General features: G+C 40.6%; 1 protein-coding gene across 1 annotated transcript in view; it reads right to left on the bottom strand.

The window, feature by feature from the left end:
* Positions 1 to 618: 618 nt before the first annotated feature.
* Positions 619 to 22,393, bottom strand: part of NALCN (sodium leak channel, non-selective) — a 252,896-nt gene continuing 231,121 nt past the window's right edge. Inside the window, exons 30-43 of the mRNA XM_009288261.1 lie at positions 18,420 to 18,513; positions 17,779 to 17,885; positions 17,302 to 17,376; positions 14,256 to 14,375; positions 13,123 to 13,191; positions 11,146 to 11,294; positions 10,346 to 10,439; positions 9,452 to 9,584; positions 8,804 to 8,919; positions 6,289 to 6,446; positions 5,485 to 5,635; positions 3,169 to 3,318; positions 2,580 to 2,697; positions 619 to 812 (exon numbers count right to left, since the gene is read on the bottom strand). Coding sequence (XP_009286536.1) covers positions 619 to 812; positions 2,580 to 2,697; positions 3,169 to 3,318; positions 5,485 to 5,635; positions 6,289 to 6,446; positions 8,804 to 8,919; positions 9,452 to 9,584; positions 10,346 to 10,439; positions 11,146 to 11,294; positions 13,123 to 13,191; positions 14,256 to 14,375; positions 17,302 to 17,376; positions 17,779 to 17,885; positions 18,420 to 18,513 — 1,728 coding nt within the window. The remainder of the gene's footprint in view (positions 813 to 2,579; positions 2,698 to 3,168; positions 3,319 to 5,484; positions 5,636 to 6,288; positions 6,447 to 8,803; positions 8,920 to 9,451; positions 9,585 to 10,345; positions 10,440 to 11,145; positions 11,295 to 13,122; positions 13,192 to 14,255; positions 14,376 to 17,301; positions 17,377 to 17,778; positions 17,886 to 18,419; positions 18,514 to 22,393) is intronic.

The following is a 22,393-nucleotide window of genomic DNA, read 5'->3' as shown; positions in this document are numbered from 1 at the left end:
AATCCTTCACCTTCTGATTTTAAAATGAGTTATCCTGTGTCTTGCATATTTTAAAAAAAGGTCCAGAAAAAGCTTAGATTTGTAATTCAGAATCTGTACTTTGTAAAAATACTTCCCTTGAACATGAAGTCAGTGCTGACCTCTTCAGGTCATTTGTGAGTAATAAAATCTTTCTAAAGAAATGTTACTAAATAAGAACTGAGGGAAAACACAAAAAGAAGAAATACATTACCCCTGTATTGTAAAGTGTTGCCACTTTAAAGTATGGTATAGGTCGAAGAAAAACACAGAGTCATGTATATCAAAATACATTTTCACTATGTAGCTACAGAACATATGAAATCTTTCAACACTCTGCCTGCTAAAGGCAATATAGTCTCTCTGGCTTATGTTAGTACTGCTATTGTACACAGGTTTCTTAAAGTACAGTTAGTACCTATAGAGGTGAATTCTAACATATAAGTGTGTGCTATGCTTCGTATGGCAGAAGGATAAGCATTTGAAAAAATTTATGACATTGATTTTAAGGAAACCGTACATTACACAGCGTCTTCAATTCTAAACATAGAAAATTCGATTGTACTTGAAGTGGTTGTTGCAGTATGACTTAAATTCTTCTCAGATATCAAGAAGGTCCTCTCCACTCTCATCACTCTCCACAGTTAATTGTCTTGTCCACCATTTCTTGACTTCTGATCCACAAGAAGCAGCATCAGACATGGGATTCATTTTGCATACAACAGATTTCATAGTTGAACGTCCACCAAAGCGGAGGTTGACTGAAGACACTGAATGGCTTATTGGTTTGGGGGCTATGAAATTAAACAGAAAGTTCTGTATTAGAGTAGATCTGCTTCTTGAGCATTTTTGCTTAGAATTCAGTTATACAGAACCAGCTGGACTGGGGCAGCTTTAAACTGGTTTAGTACAGAAAGAGCAGGGCTCTGTTCTAATGTGTTGTTTTTTTTTCCAGCTCCAGCTGTTCACCCTGCTCCCACTAACCAGCTGGTAGAGTACTTTAACTGAGCGGTGGCTCATTTCCTTCTGCTGGGATAGCTGATGCAATAGGTCTCTTCTTATCTGGCTACCTGCAACCCATATGGTTTAGGCAGTACTTACATGAGCTAACCTACTGGCAAAATGGTGAAAGTGGTAAGTGCCAGAAAAAGAGAGGGAAAAGTGCACTTAGAAGGGGCAGCTACACCTAGAAAGTGATATTTAACTATGGCCTAGGGGTGGAAGCTATAGTACAAGGTGCTGGTATGGCTTTAGGAAAGCACTAAAACATGAGTAAGTATATGAAAACCACAACTGATCTTAATGATGTTATTCATGATCTTAAATACATGTCTTCATTGGACTGGGGGCAGAGTACTTATCATCTGCTGGGCTGTACTGTGCATGGAAGTGACCCTCCTTTTCTGAGACCGTCCACTGAGGACCATTCAAGCGTGACAGGGCCAAGATCAGTGCTAAGAAAGGAAACCCTGAACTCCTCATTCTTACTTGAAAAACATATCCAGTTGGCTAGTATGATTCCTCCTTACCACGTTCCCTCTTTTACTCTTTCGCTCTGTTCCAACAAAATGTTGATCTTTGCTGCTCAGTGACATTTAAGCCGAAAACGTGGATTGAAAGCTCTCTATTAAGCTGTCCTGTTTCTTGGACAAGTAGTCTGGTCACAAAAGCAGGGTTACTGCTACTCCTAGCATGACCATCTCTTCTACTTCCACCTAGATACGATTAGGGTCTGAACAGTGGCAGCCTTTGAAGGCAGCACTCTGACTTGGAATAGGACTGACTGATGACAGCTGAAAGCAGCTTGATGTGCACACACCTAACCTGCTGGTCACGAGATGTGGCAGGCAGCAGAGGTCAATATGCACTTTAAGAGAGAGTATTTCAGGTGGTGGAGAGTGCTCTTGAGATAAAGACTTAATAAGGCCCCAGACTGTACCTATGCACCCCTCCCACCCTCCTATAAGCACCCTTTTATAAGGCATAGTCTAGCCTTTCTTTTCTAGCGAACTGTAGTTACTAGAACAACTTGAGGATGTTTCCTGTCTGTGAGAAAATAAATGGAAAACTGATTGTATACCTGGCCAATTCCTGGCTGAAGTGAAGCTATAAAAATGTATTATTATGGTGTAAAGTATAAATCATACACCTGGTATGCTTAGGCAAGACAAAGCAGTCGGAAGTTATTACTGTTGTTAGGAAAAACTTCATTTTCACTGTGCTTTATATGATAAAAGAGAACTCTAAATGCACAAGATGCTATCCAAACATACAGGACAGTACAGCCCCCAATCCAAAGATCCTGAGTAAAGGTATGAAAAAGTAAAAAAACCCAACAACCTGCACATGGCAATGCCTGAGCCCATCTTCCAAACTTTCAGAATTGGGAGGAAGGGAGAGATTGCTGTATTTCAGCATGCACGAGGGTAGAAAAACCCTGATGTGGGTGCAAGCAGCAGGTGGGAGGTAGAACTGTGAATCATGAAGCCTCTCGTGGCTTTGTTAGTGTACAGCAGTGATTTGGCACGTGGGGACTAAACTGATACACATTTTTCATGTACCTGATGGCAAACGCCATTGTCCAAATTTCCGCTGAGGTTTCCCAGCATCTGCAGAGTCTTGTCGATAGCCACCTCTGTCAGAAAGTGTTGGGCTAAGGAGCTGCTGCTGGCTACTTGTCTGAACAGAGAAAAAACAATCTCAGTCACAGTTCCCCATCACATGGGGATAATCCTGAGAAGGGTTATCTTTCTATTCTATTTCCAAGCTTTATACATGAATACAAACAAAATATATTGCCATTTGTTAGGGCAGCATGGTTTCTATTCTTTACTGCCCCAGAAAACTACTACTAATAGGAAAAAAAAAAAGACCATTTGGGCTCAATTCCATTACACAGTCCCACTGAAGGGTACAAAATTGTTCTCAGCCTTCTACAGTGGAGTCCTTATGTTGTACCTTCTTCATTCCCTACCCTGGAAGAGCCCAGGACTCCTACTCACAGGACCCAGCATGCCCAATGTTATCACTCAGTGTAAAAACTACTTCAGAAGGCTTTTGTTAGAAGGCTTTTTGTTCAGAAGAACAAATAAGAAACATGGAAGTTTTTGAATTTGTTCCGAGTAGCTGATAGTCTTCTGGTTAACATACCTCTGGCTGTGCACTGTTATCCTGATTAATAGCATTCATATCTTCACTTGGCTGTGTTGTCTCAATGCTGGGAGGATTCAGAAATCGGCTCAACTCCTGCTGTTGACTCTCTCGTAGACTATGGATAATGCTGCACGACTGCTGTTGTTTCTATCAAGGTACAATATGTGAAAACAAAAATGTTCTCATTGGTGTGTCACAGTGTTTGATTTTTTTTAAAGCATTCTAAATATTTAACCAAACAGTGAGCGCCAGATGTGGGTACCAGGTGCATCAATAAAGCTACATGTATCAGATAGTTGCTATTTAAATAAAGTGACTTCCAGCATATGTCTAACCTTTATGTAGGGAATAGAGGATGAAACTTATGAACTATATTAAGTGAAAGGCAAGTTGCTCAATTGTTGGTTTAAACCTAGAGCTTAAAAACATATAAAGTTTTGAATTTATGAGTTAAAAGTTCTTGCAAAGAAAAAGAAACAAGGAAAACAGTAGAGATTCACTAAGAATTAAAGGAAGGCGCTGAAAAAAATCTGATTTCTTTCATGGACTTTGGAACAGGCTGTCAATAAGACTGAATAAAACAGTAATGGAAACCTTGGGACTGAGTATAGATTTACAATACAAATAGAAAAACAAACCCACTACCATTATGATCTTACAATCTAATTTGTTTTTACATTAAAATAAACAGTCCTTAGAGTCCTTAGGAAGGGTTTCACTTTCCTGGGTAGTTTTCACATGCTCCCTCTAGAGAGACTTAGAGACTAACAAGAGAATTTGAAAATATATATTAACTTCCATAATTACATTCAGTTTATAAAAGGTTCATATAATGTGAAATGATCTGAACCATATTATTAGAGTGAAATGAATAGCATATTTACTTTAACATAGTGTAATTCAATATCATAATGAAATGAACAACTGAGTTGAACAAACCCAGAATTGAGAGCTGAGATTAAATTTACTGCCATTATTATTAGAGAGATGAGATCAAAATGAAACTATCTATCTGAATATGCCTTGAACATTGACGTTTCAGCTGGAACGTACATTACATTCAAATTGTCCGGTTATGTTTTTTTATAAATTTACAAACACAAAAAGCCAGATCCCATGATCACAGATCTCTGTGGAAAACCTCCACTCACAACAAGTAAGCTTTTATAAAAATAAAAAATATATGCACCAAAACCTGGACGCAGCCTTACACTAACTGAAAAATCGGTCATCAAGGCAACCAGGTTGTGACTTTTTATATAAAGGAAAAGTTGTTTTTGGAAGAAAAACAGAGAATAACTGCAAAACCTAACTAAAATTTCCTGAAATTTTTTTAATATAAATTTCATCCAAGACCAACTTTGACCAGCATATATTGCAGCTATCTTGAGCAAAGGCAAAAATGTTTCTGAAGATCAGAAGCACTGCATAAACAGAATACAGAAGAACTGGCTAGGTCTATACTAGTAAGTTAAACAGACTGGGATTTCCTGCAGTGCTGAAGCCAAGTGACAGGCCGGGACTTGCATGATCTGGCTAATCTTCCCTCTACCACACAAGACAGCTTCAACCACTGCCTACTGGTAGCAGTCTCCACCCTGACCCATGCCTGGAGGGCAGCGATGCTCCTACAGCAGTGCTCTGGGAGACCATATGGCAGTGGTCTGGGAGAGTATCAGTAGGCACGAGCCAAAACTGTGCCGAGGAACATGCTAACGAGTATGGGTGACCCCATGCCAGTCCTGAGTCAACGCCTTGGCCCTGCTTAATTTCCTGGCATAGACACAGCTACTGTGTGCCATGGTTCATATACCTGATTTGCATGTACACATTGCTCATTTGCACACACAGTTACTGTAATGGCTTATTCGAACAATGTATCTCGATACGGATTCCTTTTGAAGAGTCACCTGCTGGTGACTGATCACGGTATCTTCTCCCAGCAGAGGCAAGGAAATTATACAATTACATTCTGTGAGGAAGGATTAGGCCTATGAGGTTTCATCAAATTACATTGTTTTTTTCTTTACTCCTTTGACTTTGGCCTCTGCACATGCATCTTCCTGCTGTATTGAAAAGGCAGATATATTTTTGGGAAGAAGACAGTTTTTGCCTTCAAAAGATGCTTATTTTTGTAGCGCTTTCAACTGAACTGTAACGTACTTTTTTTGCTGAGTTAGCAACTGCTACATACTTCTTCACATAAATGTTATTGTGACTCCAGAGTACAGGAAGCATAGTGACGGCCAATTCCAGCATTGTTGAGCAGTACAATTTCTGCAACCATTTAGATCCTGGTTTAGCTTGACTTACTGCTCTGATTCGCTTTAAGCACTTCTTCAGCCACATGCGTATGGTCTGTTTGGCCACCTCCTCTTCTATGGTATATTCCAGTTGTTCCCTAGCAAGCAGCTCTTCCAGTTGAAGACTTTTTCTGATATCAACAGACCTGTATGAAAGCATGCTGGAAGGAATATAGATTATAGTTTTTTTTAAATTCTGGTGACCTTACATTTTAATTTAGAAAATCAAAGCTCATACTGAAGACCTTAGTGCAAAAATATGTAATTCAGGTGTGTGCAATAAATTCACATTTGAAGATAAAAAATGCTGAGATGATTCCAGAAAAGACTTGTGGTGCTCAAAACAAATGAAGACCCTATCACCTACATCTAGCTATCCAATACAGGTGAGTTACTGAACTGTAAGCAACTAGGGAATTTGCAGGTTTTGGATTTTTTTTATCCTAAGTGTTTACTCCTAGATAATGTTCCCATCTCAATTTCATTTCTAGTCAGATTCACTGTCATGTTGCTACATATGTGGGCACAACTTTGCATTGCTTGGGATACAAGAACGAGACTACTGTTTAAGACAAACTGTCTCAATGAAAACATTAAAATTACTTAGAGCTGATTCCCTAAGACCTGTGTTTTCCATCACAAACACTTTTGCAGGAAAAAAAGAGACATCTAAGTTTTGTATTACATTTAAAATGGCAGTGCCTCTGTGGCTACCAGTCTTGCCTTTTCCCAACGCTAATGAATACCCTTTAGCCTGGAGAGAAACACAGGCCATTATACCCGCTCTACAAGTTTAGAGAAAATCTCAGCGTACCTGAGCACGTCATGGAAAGTGACATCACCACCATTATGGAGCCGTTCCATTTCATAGCACATGTGCTTGAACAGCAGCTTGTCTTTGTCGAGATCCACCTCCAGCCTGCCCCGCAGAAGCCTCAGCAGAAATTTCACTCGGAAGGTAGGGATTACCCCCTGGGTGAAATTGCATAATAGCTGGTAAATTATTACTGTGACCTAACAACCAATGCAGACATTCAACTTGATCAGTGAGAGAAACACTATTTCTCCAAAGACTCCGTGTCAAATCCTGGTCTATTTAAGTCACTGTGAATATATTACTGAAAAATAACACATGCAGCCAGCTCTTCAGCACATGCACATCAGTTGTAGTTCATGGAAGCCTTTGCTGTTATTTGACTGATATAAAATGGGAATCTGTGCTGTTGATTTTGTCAGAAATTTTCAAAATTGCCTGGGGATTTAGTTTCCCCATTTGTATTAATCTGTAATGAGAATTATATGCCCAAATAGCTGCCTTTGAAAAACTGAAATTAAACTACAATTTAAACATTCACAGCCAGGCCTATACCTGGCTGTAAAACTGTCCTCTTCTCTGTGTATCTTTCGACAGGAGAATGTTGGGAGTTTACTGGCTTGTCAAAAGTCTTCTGCTCTAAGAGTCAACCTAGCACATGTTGCACTTTTTGGAACAACAATTTTGATCTGCTGTAAAAAATTAAGACTGAAAGTATTTCCCTCCAAAACTGTGGTATCTATACTCTTTAAATATTTTGTTCTGCTAAATAAGCCTGACTGGAACTATTTTTGCTGGGATATGTTGTTCCACATCAGAGATACTGTCAGTCCTGGGCACGACGGATGCAGAACCCTCTGCCTCCATCAGTACAGACTGCAGCTTCCATCTCCAGCACAGCCACATGTCAACTACAGGCAACCAACTTCTTTCACCATAGTGTTGTTCATATTAAAATCTTAGTGATGTCATGAACCATTCAGACAATGATTTCACTTGTGTGGGTATCTGAACAGTTCAGTCTCCCAAATGATCTTCTCATCCCAGAATCACAGAATGGTTGAGATTGGAAGGGACATCTGGAGGTCACCTTGTCTGACCCCCTCTGTTTAAGCAGGGCTTCCTAAAGCCAGTTACCCAGGACCATGTCCAGATGGCTTTTGAATACCTCCAAGGATGGAGGCTTCACAACCTCCCTGAGTAACCTGTGCCAGTGCTCAGTCACTCTCACCGTGAAAAAGCCTTTCCTGATGTTCAGAGGGAACCTCCTGTATTTCAGTTTGTGCCCACTGCCTCTGGTCCTGTCACTGGGCACCACCGAGAAGACCCTGGCTCCATCCTCTTTGCACCCTCCCTTCATGTATTTATATACATTAATGAGATCCCCCTTGCCCCTTCTCTTCTCCAGGCTGAACGGTCTCAGCTCTCTCAGCCTTCCCTCATAGGAGAGGTGCTCCAGTCCCTTCACTATTTTCGTGTCCCTTCACTGGACTCTCTCTAGTATGTCTATGTCTCTGTTGTACAGAGGAGCCCAGAACGGGACACAGTACTCCAGGTGTAGCCTCACCAGTGCTGAGTAGAGGGGAAGGATCCTCTCCCTTGGCCTGTTGGCAATACTTTGACTAATGCAGCCCAGGATACCATTAGCTCTCTTTCCTGCAAGGGCACATTGCTGGCTCATGCTCAACTTGGTGTGCACCAGGACCCTAAGGTCCTTTCCTGCCAAGCTGCTTTCCAGCCAGTCAGCCCCCAGCATGTACTGGTGCCTGGGGTTATTCCTCCCCAGATGCAGGACTTTGCACTTCCCCTCGTTGAACCACATGAGGTTCCTGTCATCCCATTTCTCCAGCCTGTTGAGGTCTCTCTGGATGAGGGCATGTTCCGCTGCTGTATCAGCCACTCCTCCCAGTTTTGTGTCATCTGCAATCTTGCTGAGGGTGCACTCTACCCCATCATCCAGATCATTAATGAAGATGTTGAACAGGATTGGACCCAATATTGATCCCTGGGGTACACCACTAGTTACTGGCCTCCAACCAGACTCTGTACCGCTGATCATTACCCTCTGGGCCTGGCCATTCAGCCAGTGTTCAGCCCACCTCATCATCTTCTCATCCAGCCCATACTTCATCAGCTTCTCTATGAGGATCTTATGGAAGACAGTGCCAAAATCTCAGCAAACCCCTTCTGAAGATCAGGCACATACATGGATGTGAGTCTGTAGACTTCCAAGGGAACAACTTTCAGGGAGCTGGGAAGAAAGATGCTATTGTATTGATCCTATGAATATCTACATTTGTTTTTAAATCTACTATTGTAAGTACTTCACAGTAGTAAAGAATACAGGTTAGTATTTGAAGGGCCATGAACAATGTTAGATCATGCTCACTGAACTTTCACAACCTAATAGTAACCGCTCAGTGAGTTTTGTCAGCACACTTTGTTTTCCCCTTATGTTTTTTCAAGGAAAAATGTAAGTTTACTGGATTTCTGTGCTCGTTATCAAGTTTCTTACCTCTCTTTTGTCATCAACCATGTTCCATATAATTTGAAAATGCCTAAGATCATTATAACTTAAAAGTTGGTCTTCTTCGGTTGAGTAAAACAATGAGAAATTCTCCACAATGATAGCTGAAAACCACAAAACCAAAATACACTATAAAGAAAGCCTGTAGTTACAGTCTAACTGGTTAATCTCTATAAGCAACAATGAATTTCAATAGAATATGAATTCTGTTGCGCAAACTTCACGCTAATAAATGCCTTTAGCTGTCACGCTACATCAATATTCACTGTGCTCACTTTTTAAAAGCTGTATCTTAAATGCTAGTGAGATGCCTAATCTAACATCTTCTAAAATCAATTAGGAGAATTCCAACGATGTTGGAAAAATGTTAACCGGAGGAAGGAAAAGCTGAGAAAATAATATTCCTTAGGGTAACTGTACTCTACAAATATAACACATCTCTCTGTTCAAAAAACTTTCATTCCCAAACTTCCTGAGTTTTAGCATACACCACGCCAGAGAAGTATCAAAAACATCATATGCATATAAGGTAACAGTGAAGGTACAAGGTAACCTCATACCTGAATAGCACAACAGACTCAAATCTAACATATTACATGCCAAGATGGACCTTTTGTTATTAATGTATTCACTTACCAACCAGCAAATTTAGCATGATGTATGCAATGATGACATAAAATGAACAGAAATACATAAGAGCACCAGCATAATTTCCACAGTCTGTTTTCCAGTAGGTGCTGTTATCTGGCGTACAAAATGGAGGCTGAACCTTCAAAAGAAAAGAAAACAAAGTCAATCAATCATAAAAAGAGATTCTTAAATTCTCTGCAATCAATACAATACTTATGACTATCATTTTTTTAAAGCTTCACAAATAGGGAATAATGCTGTGGGCAGTACTGTGGGCAGGTTTTTGTTGTTCCTTTAGCAATCATAAATCAGGAAACAGGGAGAGGTATGACAAAAAAGGCCTAGGTGTGGATCTCCCTACCACACACCAGGCACATTGTGCATTATGCCACTGTAAAGAAACAACTTGGTCCTCTGAAACGTGGTAGTTTTCAAAAAGCTTCCCTGCCCATTAATTTTAAAAAGGAAGGGAATATGATTTTCATTGCAATGGAAAACACAGAAACTTACTTGGGCAAAATAAAATGATTCCAAGACAAATTTTGAGGTCATTAAGACTACCATTCACATGGAATGGCATTAAAGACAAAGTTAATCAAAAAAGTCAAAGCAGAGATAGCAGTGGAAAAGCGAGTTACTGCACTTCTGATTTTGAAAACATCTTTTTATTTTTGTTTTTACATCGTGTAATAGCCTAGCACCATAAAATATTACATTGTGAGTGTGTGATTGGAGCTGCAATTTGTGTGTCATGTTCTGAGGTTTAGTGAACATTGTATCTCTTGAAGAGAAAGGCAACCACAACAGTCCTTGTACAAAGCTAAGATACTGGAAACACTTTGAGATGCAAGGGTGTCTCCTATTTTTTGCCTACTTTATCTTTGGTAGTATTGTATTTACCATGCAGTCATGCATAATTTTGTTCCAGTCTTCTCCAGTAACTATTCTGAAGAGTACAGTAATAGCCTTGCCAGCTGATGAAAAATTTGCATGTCTGTTTTAAAGAATAAGAGAGAGAGAGAGAGAGAGATCATTTCATGTCCCAGAACTAAAATGTTGGCAAGAATAAATGCAAATCATTTCCATTTTCTACTGTTCTACTATTTTAAACTGAAAATAGTTACAGTATTATTTGAATGAGCTCATTGAATTATTTATTCCAGGACTTAAGATATAATAACTGAACTTCAGCTCAGACACAGGTCTGAGTATTTCGATCATTTTATCAAAGAGCAAAAGCAGACTCAGGGCCAGATCCTATCTCCTGTCTCCATTCTCTTCCTGAAGTCTGATGATGCTGTCGACTGGGAAATCTCCAGTTAACAGCCAGTTCACAGAACTGTCCCCTCTCTGTATCAGCCTGGTATATGGATCCTCTTCCTGGGTGATGCCGATAAGGTGTAGTAGGTACACTGTGTTTCAGCAGCTTGCGGCTAGCGCAGTGCTGCTTTGAAGCATTTTCTAGCTGGCATAATGAAGAACAGCTCTCAGTCTGCTCTGGGCTGGATTGGGTGTCATTCGGTCCAATGCACAAAGACTAGAAAGATGGCTCAGTGCCTCCTAGCAGAAATTCTGTTTGGAGCTCTTCAGCTAGACCTGGGGACTTGTCTGTTTTTTACCGCAGATAAACTTCTCTCTAGCAGAATGTGATTTTTTTGGACTGTTTAAAGCACATCCCCATGAGGTAGTACATACTGTACCTGTTAATGTTCTCTCCATATTTCACTGTACCAAATAAAACCACTCCAGCAAAAGCATAACAAAGAAGCAGTAAGAACATTCCCACTATGATGAAGAAACTCTTGTACATGCTGACAACCACAGTCAGGAGTAGCATTTTTAGCGTCACCTGGAAGGACAGAGAAAAAGCAAATCATTGACGCCATTCAGGAAAGCAGAGATAAAAGGGAAAAGAGACTTACTGCATTTGCCATTTTGACAAGGAATTCTTTACACACATACGTTAATGGATGAGCCCAGTGAAATGGTACATTATGAATCTGATTGGAACTGAACATTTTGTGTCTTCCTCTGAAATTTAGTGTGCTTTTTACTTGTTAAAGTGATCAGCATATCCGCCTAATTTACGAGGTCAAGATGTTGCTCCTCAAAGAGGCTGTATAGGATAATACAGTGCAGGATAATATAGCAGTAATACAGCATAAGCGTAACTACAATGTTCTAGGATCAGCATACTCCAGAAATATCAAAATTAGCACTGCATGAACAGTGGTGCAGTACACTACTTTGGGCTTATCTGGAAGTGATGCTAACTGTTAGGTGGAAATCACAGATACTGCAGCCTACCTAAAGAAATGAGTTGATGTATAGGGAAGGGGATTTCCTTAAGATCAGCACAGCTTGATTAAACTAGTTAATTTCTCATGCAAATTGGCCAAAGAGCTTAAGAAGAAAGCATAAATTTGGAAATTACATAGGCGGTAGGCCTAGATAATAGATATTACTTTCCCATGCATGCATATCGTACATTTTACTCTTGATAAAGTTATTGTCCTAGGTTGCCCTAATACCCTTAACCACTTTGGATGCTATGGAAAATTCTCTTTAATGGGACCGAGGATAGCAGTTTTCTTTAGAATCATGCCAAACTGATAACTCACGCTGACTTTTAGCCATCACATTGCATAACAACAGATAAATTAGTGAAACTGATGCAGCTCCTAACACGAAAGCACAAATGAGCAGGTTAAAACCTTGAAAAAACTTTAGACTCAGTCAGAAATCTTTGAAGGCAATCACTTGGCCCGGCTGTATAGGAGAAGCAAGGATTTTTCATTTGACTTCCAAGGCTCTACAGGCTCTGTGTAGTTTGATTGAAGGAAAACTTTTTATCTTTACTGAACAAGCCCTCTGACTTACTGTTCTTAACCCCCACAACCCAGTATAGCAGTCTTTTTATCACATTTTCTTTAATATGTCAGACTTCACAGAAAATGTTTGGATAGTCTAAAAAGTTCTACAACAAGAGAATGCAGAGTGTCACCACTTGTTAAACAAATGTGTTTGTTCTCTGCCTATGCTTATTCTGCCAGCCTACTCTCAATTACACCAGAGCAAATCCAAACACAAAAGAAACGTAAACTTTAGAAGTGACTTGCTTTGTCGCCATCTCAGCATTTCCAGAAGAATATCTTGGCCCAATATTTTTTTAAATTGAACATAAACCCTTTACTGTCGTAAGACATACATTGTAGAGATACAAGACACAGAGCTGCACTCTGGAGGAAGAAACTTCTGTAAGAGAGCACTATCAGAACAAGATGAGTGCATCAACCACCACTCCACTAGTCTCACAGAGAAAATAAATAAGCAGCATGCACATCACACCACACTGAAATGGCAAGGAGTGAAAGTAGCACAATATATGTTCAGAGTTTTAGAGAGCATTTTTTAAGAATTGTGTGGTATTGCCATTGCTTTTTTTTTTTTCCAAAATGCAGCTTTTCCAGTAACCATAATATAGTGCTATTATACAATATACCTAAAATCCTGACATTTTAAAGACAGCATGTAAAATTGGAGACTGCTGCTTGAAGTCTCCTTTTTTTGGCATATAAAATGGAGCCTTACAGAATGTGCACTAGAGATGCGTAGCAACTAGTCCTTTTATCTATACATGAGCACGGCAATGGTTGTGGTTCCTAATTTATACTTACGTGCTTCCCACAAATTGAGAAAAACCTGAAGACAATTACGCATGCCCCCATCATGTATGTGTATGCATTCTAGAACAGAAACACAGAAGACTTAATACATTGTCCCCCCAGGGATCTCATGGAAAGATCAGGATAATTGGTCTTTTAATAATGTAGGGCAGTCGCCATATGAAATAAGAGAAATCATAACCTAGTAACACCAATATTTCAATAACAGTGGAGCAGTAAGAAACTAACAGAAGATGCTATACCACTTCAAAAACACTAACCCAACCTCCCCACACATCAAACCAAAACCCTTCAGTCCTCTATGAGTTGGGCTGTAATTATGTCCAGCAGCCCCAGTCTACTTCTCTAGGCAGCTGCTGGCTTACAGAAGCTCCTCAGGCTTTCCAAGCTACTCAGCAGCACAGAGCAAACTGTGGATGTCAGGGCAAAATGACTAGCCACACAAGACAGGTTTTCCTCCAAACTGAGCCTGGGGCAGACAAGAGAGAAGCCCCCAGGCATTTTAGGGTTGTGACTTCCACAACTTTTGATTGGTGACAAGCATCAATTATCCCTTCTTCTTCTCTCATAACTAAGGGAACCAGGGGTTTAGCTAATTTTAAAAAACCGGGATGAGATGGAGGGAGAGCTGATTTCCTCCCCTTTCCTCCATGCCTTCTTGGATTAAACATAGCCCCTTAATCAAAACCAGTGGTCCAGAATCACTGCTGGGTTTGGGACAGATTGTACTGTTCAGCAATTGTGAACCTATGCCTTCTTCTAGTCCTCTGTTCCTATCTGGATTTTGTGCATTGCCTCCTTCTTCCTTGCTGGTCGTGAGACTGCTGTTGTCAAGAGCTCTCAGTCTCTTCAGGTTCCTTCCTTTCCTCACTCACATCCCTTGCAAAGACTTCAGTTTTTTACCACATTTACAGACTCTATCTCATATCGGACAACTTCTGTACTTCATCATTGCCCAAGGCAAGGATTCCTGCTTCTTAGCATCAAGCTTAATTTGTTTCAGCCATATTTCAGCCTTATTAAACTCCCAAGGGTTTATCTGGATGTATAGCAGTGATCCTACTGCTGGTGCTTAGCAGATAAAATCAAGGTTAATCATTGAAATTGTGTTTTGTAAATCTTACCAGTAAGGCGAAATGAAGTATCACCCATATAACTCCAAGAGATGTCACTAAGAGATCGTACCGATTTCTTCTGCTTTGCCAGAAGCCAGAAGGTGACATGGCAATAATCTTCATTGTGACCTATGGATAAAAACAATTTCTCATTTGTACTGAAGAAATGGTTAATTCTTACTGTAAGAACCTCTAAAATGTTTGATTGAGTTCATCTTACAAATGTTTTCAAACAACCAAGGGCAGCTTTCATGTCAGTTAACTGTTCCCATGAAGACAAGTTAGGCTGCTAGACTAATTGGATCATATAACCTTCCGTTAGACGGAGGAAAGCTGGTACTTGTAGAAGACCGCAGATGACTGAGATGAGGGGATGAGCAGTATTCTGGAAGTGTCTCTCTCCATCAAGTCTTGAAGGAGTGCAGCTGACCACCTCAGACTGAATGCTTAATGTATAGATTGCTGAGGTGAATGTGGGCTTAAGATTTCTAATAGCTAAGCAAGTTATGAAGTTAGAAAAGGATGTACTGATAACGTGTAGCTAAAAGAGGTAGTAGTATCCTATCTATCTAGCTGTCCACAAGCAGGCTAAAATCACATAAGCACATTTGAACTCAAGAATATAATTGTGTTCTGTAGCTCCCATATTTCAAATTAATTAAAAAGCATTCCTATATTGCAAATATTTCTTGCTTTAAGGAATAATCTGTACTCAGCACCATCTGTACTCAGCAGCATATAAGAGAAGAAAGCTAAGAACAGTAAAGGCAGTACATTTTACAATGTTCCTGGTAAAAAACAGCAGCCAAAGTGCTTGACATTTCCAATACAGGTAATAGGAGTCCAGGCAGGAAACTTAGGAATAGATACTGGTAAGAAATAGTCACAACAGCTAACAGATATCGAGGTAGGGTGATGTAGGTAGAGGGGACACCAGAGAGTTTCTCATACACAATTTGTATCAAATCTCAAAGCAAGTCAAGTGTTACTGTATAAAGGCTATAAATGCCATGCATTCACTATGTGATTCTTTCCATCCCATCTTGCAACACTGCCATTTAGTAGGATTCTTTACATTTCTGAAACCTAAACTGTATATAAAGGGTCGCTAGTTTGATGTAAAAGTCTGATTTTCCAGTTAGTTTTTTGCTGTACAATGTTTTCTCAAGCCTGACTACAAAATGAAGAATACAGTCTCCTAATCTCTAATTATCATTTGAGGTACCTGAAGGTATCTTGCCTCACCTCTATCCAGTCAGCTGAGACGCCCTAGAATATTGGAGATAGATGCATGGGGCTGGCAGGGATGACACAAGACCTGCAAACATCCCTGCCTTTCTGTAGCGGGTAGTGGAGGTAAGGAGAGATCAGCTAGGGTACCCAAAAAAGCTTTTTATTGCCTTCAGTTATTTAGGCAACTGAATCTCACCCTACATCTCCCTTGATCACTGTGACAGCTTAAACACCTACTTCACATGTAGAATTTAAACACCTAAGTTCAGGTGTCTATAATCTTGAACTGAATACCACACCATGCAAATAAAAAAATCACATCTCACTTTATTTTGTGATCATCAGTGTGACAACAAAAGTGAGATCTCCGAATTCTTCCTGTTCTTCTATACCACATATACTGATGTGAGCAGTAGACGTTTAAGACTGAATAAAGAGTCCTTAGACTGGACACAGGGCCATTAACTATGCAGAAAGCTTTGGCCTTCCTCAGGAACCATGTCTGCTAGCGGTAGCAGACCGCGTACATAGCAGACTCTGTAACCAGACTATGCTGCATTAGCTAAGATCCTGGGCAGGAAGCTGCTTCCTCTGTCCATAAATCGTGTGCACTCACAGCGTGATAGCTTGCCTGTTGAGACAGTCAACAAATTTTTCTTGGCTCTGACAAAGTTCCTTTGAAATTCTAGAAGTGTATTTGTTTCCCCTGGCAGTATAAGAGAAAAAAGTATTTCTAAAGACGTAGTTACTAGGTAAATTAAAACCTGTCTGTGTATGATAGAAATCAAACTTTTCTGTGTTTGCTCAGTCTCTCAAGAGATACTGATTTCTCCTGGGTAGGGAAAAAAGAAGCAACAACACGGACATACTCTAGCTACAGCTGCTACAAGGTATTCACTTCATTGTTTATTCATCACTGCTGGCAAAACCTATCACTGGAACATAGGAACTGTCATATTGGATTAGAGCAGTGGGAAAGGTAGTCTGCTATCCTGTTTCTGATAGTGGTCAGTATCAGCTAGTCAGAGGGGACTGAAAAGAAAAATACTCAACCACAAACTTATAAAAGAATGATGTACTAACCACAGAGGAAGCATCTTCTTTAACCTCATAAACATGTGCTTTGTTATACTACGGATATCCTTATACATAAAAAAAATAAATACGCTTTTTAAAATGCATTTAAGTCCTTAGATTCTAATCTTATGAAAACAGGCTAATTACACCTTGCACAGTTTGTTGTGGTGACAATTTTCTCATAGATAGAGAACAATTACCACACAAGATCCAGATCTATGCAACAAAAGATAGACAATATTGGAATTTGACATAGCTTATTAAAAGGTATTAAAATGAAATATGGTACTTAAAAAACCCAAAACAAAACTGAGAGAGGTTTGATGATGTCACAGCTACAGAATAGTGGGGATTAATGCACCCTGTTCCAAAGGACCAGGCAAAATAGAAATGGATCGAGTAGAGCTTCCATGATACAACATAGACCTTGTGTTGTACAGAGTGAATTTAATCTGAGATTTCTGCAAGAAAAGAGTTCACTGGGTTCACCAAAACACAAGTTGAAATGCTCAGAGTTGAATATATCTAAAAGGACACAAAGCTCAAGGTGGTGGAGAAGTGAGACTATAACAAAGTAAAAGTTTATTCCTACAGTACATGTTTAAAGATGTGACATGGAGAGCCCCAAATGTACATGTTCAGAAATAAAAACTGTAGTGAAGAATGAGACAACATCCCTAAAGCCAAAATGAACTATATACATACTAGTCTTAATCTCAAGAAGTCATAAAATATATTACTTTACCTCAAGGACAAAAATGAAGGTGAAAACAACAGACATTGTTGCTAAAGGCACAGTCACCGGATCTGCAGCATCCCACTGAAATGCAAACAAAATCCGTTCATAGAAGAGTAGCTGTTAAACAGAACTAAATGCCTCTTCATTGCCTTAACTGTTCTTGCAGGTTTTGTTCGTGAATAGATTTCACTTTATAATATACTCAGGCAGGAATGGCATCTTGGTGTGTTCATCTCGCACAGATTTACAGCTTAACTGGAAATTAAAAATAGTGGACCAGACTACAAAAAGGCAGAAATTGACTCAGCTCCACAAGTTACAATTAATCTACAGTGATCTGTGCCAACTGAGATTGCTGTATCTAGAAATCATGTTTCCCTACATTCATCACAGTAATGGCTCAACTGATCGTTAATTGGTGTTAGGAAATGTGCAACACATGCTGTACTACTATAATGAAACGCTTAAAAGAAACACAATTACCTTAACTGATAACAACACAGACTGGGCCAGAACAAGTACAGCAATAGTTCTCTTAAAAAATGGATGCTGAGTTATATCATACATCTTAGCTCTAAAGCCGTCGTTATCTGAAAAAGAAAGAGTTCGAGGAGGAGAGTTAAAATACACAGTGGTGTTTTCCCCCTATTTCTTGACATATTTTCCATGTTCATTAGTGGCAAAATAATCCTCCACCAGTTTCAAAATACATTTCTAATTTTCTGCTACAATTTTCCATATCAAATAGGGCTTCTGAACATATAATTTCAAATACTGATCACTAGCGTTGCATGAAGGCTTTGGTAGTGGTAGGGCAAGTGCATCATTCAACTGCTGTCAGGTTAATACATACCATTCATATCATTAACAGCCAACTGCAAATATTTTTCATTTAGAAATTCATTTTTTCATTAAGGCTTATCCTAAAACCATCGAAGCACAACATTTTTTGGGTTGATTTTAATAACCTTATGCAGAGATCTGTAGTCGGAGCCTGTTTCCACATTAACTTATGCACAACCTCCTAGTGGCCTCACGATTACAATTTTAATTTGAATCGCAGACTCCTGGGGAATTATGAACACTAGGGCTCAACATGAATAAAACCAAAATATCTTTGATACCCGGACGAGGTGGGAGATGAAGAGGTTGTGCTATCTTCAGTCTGCTTTTCAGATCTTCCCATCGTCTCTGATCTACAGTCAGTAAAGCTGTCCCCTTAATAAACAAAGAGAAGCATATAAAGCTTTTGTCATATAAAAGCTAGAACATTTAATGCTGTAAACATGAAAACAACATTCTCTTTGGTGCCTGAAATAAAGGTACATATGCAACTCTCCTTAAATAACACACTGTTTGGGTAAAGGAGTCAAAGTATCAGCCGGTACTCAAGAGGATTTCTGGACGCATTAGCTGTGAGTTTCTGGGACTCAACTCAGCAGGCACAGTTGTTGCTTTTTGGAGCAGCAGCCCAGTGCGGACGCTGAAACACTGCAGGAGGTCTTCCATTTGACTGAACATCATTTGCCAGGAAGCACTGTTTTAAAGAGTGGTTGATTTTGTCCGGACTTTGCTGCAGGAAATCCTGCGGCTCGTCAGTGCCGCTACAGTTTCTTGGGGAATGAGCCCTCTAGGAGACCGCTGCTGCTCTCCACAGCTCTTCTGCTTGGGGTGTAATTGAACTAAAATAATAGTATGCTATGAATCTACAAGAGCTCTCCACAAAGGAAGCACAAGGACAGGCGGAGATACACCCTTAGGGTGGGTGGTGGTAGATGGTAATGTGTGTAAGTGTTTTCATAACATAGGAAGAAACAAGCAAACCTCAAACAGAATTCAATGTTATTTAAAATGACCTTCAAAACTAAATGAGGCCCTCATTACTTGAGAGAACTGTAAAATCTCATGGAAGGAGTCCAGAGTTACAAAAACAAGTGAGACCTTTTCAAGGTAAATGTCACAAGCCTGTCTCCCAGACGCGGCTGCTCCCCCAGTCAGCACGGAGCTGCATCTAGCTGGGCGAGGGCTGGTGCGAACTCTGGGGCTTGCCTCGGCATTGGCTTTTGTAGGCGCTGGGACTGCGGGCGGCTGTGCAACTGATAAGGTCAGGAGAGCTCCCTCTCAGTGGACATAATCTCTTTATGGAGCTGCGTCCCCAAACGGCACCCTGGGAGGAGATGCTTTCCGACATGATGCAGACAAAGCGACAGATGTAAGGATGCCTACTACTTGTGTCAGGCCCAGACCATACCGCTTAGAAAAGCTTAAATTCAAAGGCAGCTCATCCACCCAAATGAGTGTGTCTGGTTTATATTCTTGGAGAGCTTTCATCGCAAAGAAGACAAAAGGTGGCAAAAAAAGTGGACCTTCGTAAAATTTAGAAAAAGTGATGTCAAGTCGCTCTGTTTCTCAGAAACTACCACTTCCACCAGCGGGATCGTTATAAGGGGACAACAGAGCAGAGCCCCACGAGTGGGACTACCGCTGGAGGAGCTGCGTTTGCATCTGGCTCAAAACTGCCAGATAATATTTGAGTCGATCACATCTTCACTGCCAGTCGAACACGTGGCACTTGGGAGCTGTGACAAGTGATGTGTGGGAGTTGTGAAATGGGGGGGTGGTGGAACACTTTGGGCTGCTGCCCTGTTGCTGGGACAGCTGAGGACCCAGCCCAGAGCCCCCTGTGGTACCTCCCAGTCCAACGTCTCTGGGCCTGCAGGTCTGACAGCTCACATGAAATACTACAGCATATCTGAAAATATTTTGGGTTTGTTTTTTTTTTTTGAAAATTGTTCATTCCCATGTAAAATAGTTCATTCAGTAATTGTCCAACTCTGACCTGCCTCACCAACTCCTGGCACTACTCTAACCATGTATCAGCCATGAACTTTCTAAAGCCAGTATCTACTTAAAACACCAATAGCTTGGCCAGTTTTAAGAAGATGCAACTTAACCTCACACAGTGGACTGTTTTGCTCTCTTCTTTCTGGACTAATTGCCTTCTGTCTATCTTCACTTTTTTTTCAGTTCCTGGACGCTTCTTGTCTCTACTTGAATATTGATTGGGCTGAGAATTTTTCCCCCACTGCATAATTAACTAACATATTTATCTTTTCAACTCAAATCTGAAAATGTTTTCTATTCCCTATAGTAAATACATAAAAAGTAACAGGTATTCAAGAAAAAAGAGAGAAAAACAAACATTACATGCCACAGCAGCTACCTGAGGTTACTAAGAACCAGCTGAAGAAGCTGAACCAGATGACATTATTCATGAATGATTTATACCGGCTGTATTTTTAGTATCATGTAAATTCTATAGAAATATTGCATGATGTGCCTCTTCAGTGTAATTTACAGGGAAGTGTTATTAATGAGTAGCTTTTCTGATGTTCAGACCAATCCTTTCCTTGTATTCAGATATGGAATTGAGGGCCTAGAGCATTCATATCTGAAAAAGTGGCTGTAGTTTGAGGAAAACATACAAGCAGAGAAAACAACCCCAAAACGATAAATGTAAAAATCAGGTAATTTCTGAAAATAATGGGAACCCTAATTCAGGCCCTACACCTCAGACTTCCACATTCACACTGGCAGCTCATGCAGGGGCAATCTGGGCTAAGATGAATTGTTTATCTCCTGTGATCATAATCCTTATAAGCTTCGTGTTTACACCTTCCTGTTCCCTCTCATTTTGAATCACAGAGAATATAAACCAACTTTAAATTTCCACGAGTTTGAGCTGTTCTGTGTCTTTAAAGCTGTGTATCTAGGAGGAGGGAATAAAGCATGAATCTGATACACAGTCACATATAGTTAAGGGTATTTTTCCCTGGTTCATGTTCATATTTTAAACCTTAAAAATAAAAAACTGGAGAAAGATTTACGCTGATATTGTGGATAAATCACTTCAAAAGTAACCTGTGGGTTGGCTCAGATCACCTTATTCCATAGTCGACAGTTGACTACACAGATGAATAATGAGTTATGAGTTAATGACATCTCACTAATTTGTGAAACAAATCTCACAAGCTGCCTTTGCAGGAGACAGGCTGACACAGTGAACTTGATCTTGTGAGTGACTCCTATGGAAAGAGTGGGAACTAAGGGTGAAAACACTGTCTAGGAGATTGATAGCTCTTCGTAAGATTTGGCCTATTGTCACAAAAGCATAGTAAAAGTCTATGGGCAAAAGTTAAGGGCAAAGATCCAGCTCCTCTGGTACCTTTTTTCTATGACAATGGCCAAAAGTAGATGCCTGTAGGTGTAGCAGAGCAACCCAGAGCAGCAAGTGGCTCCTGATGATTCTCCATTGCCCACAGAGCTGTCTCAGAATTCATGCCAGATACATTCAAGACCACATGCAAAACTAAAGGGGAAACACACCACTTCCTCACTCCTCAACACCACATGCACCACACCTCAACAGGGTGAAGGAAAGATGTTTGATCAGCCATGATCAAAAGCTATTTAAGAGTGAACTCTGTAATGTGGTATTTCTTCTTCTCACCTACACTCGTGCCTAAGAACAGGTTTTTGAGGAAATTGACCTGTGCAGAAAGTGTAAAGGGGAATGAAGAAACAATTTATATGATGGAAATGCTCAGCTAACATCTCAATCTCATAATCTCGTCATGAACTATGATGTACATGACAGAAACTCGCAGGGTCACTTGCAGAGGTGATCAGCTCCGGTGCAGGCACATCCCGCAGCGGAGTGGTGGATCGCGCGTACGGGGGTGTTTCCTGAGCCAGAGGTGATCAGCTCCGGTGCAGGCACATCCCGCAGCGGAGTGGTGGATCGCGCGTACGGGGGTGTTTCCTGAGCCAGGGAAATCCCAGGGGAGTGCAGGGACCCGCCGGGAGCCGGCAGCTCTCATGAGGGTGGCTGACGCGTGGGCAGGGCCAGGAGTAACAGCGGCCACCCCACACTCCCACTAAAGGCAGCCCCAGGGAGCGCTGCCACCAGGAGCGCTTCCAACAGGATGGGCAAACAGGGCGTGGCACAGCAGCTAGGGCGTGGCGCGGCAGTTTGTGTGGCAGTTCATGTGGAAGGGCGCCTCTTCGAAGGAGGGGCATTCCACGGGCCGAGTGGGCA

This window comes from Aptenodytes forsteri, unplaced genomic scaffold, assembly GCF_000699145.1.
Source record: "Aptenodytes forsteri isolate BGI_AS27 unplaced genomic scaffold, ASM69914v1 Scaffold123, whole genome shotgun sequence".
NCBI lineage: Eukaryota > Metazoa > Chordata > Aves > Sphenisciformes > Spheniscidae > Aptenodytes > Aptenodytes forsteri.
Note: the sequence above shows the minus strand (reverse complement) of the source record. Positions and strands in the feature narration are given on the sequence as shown.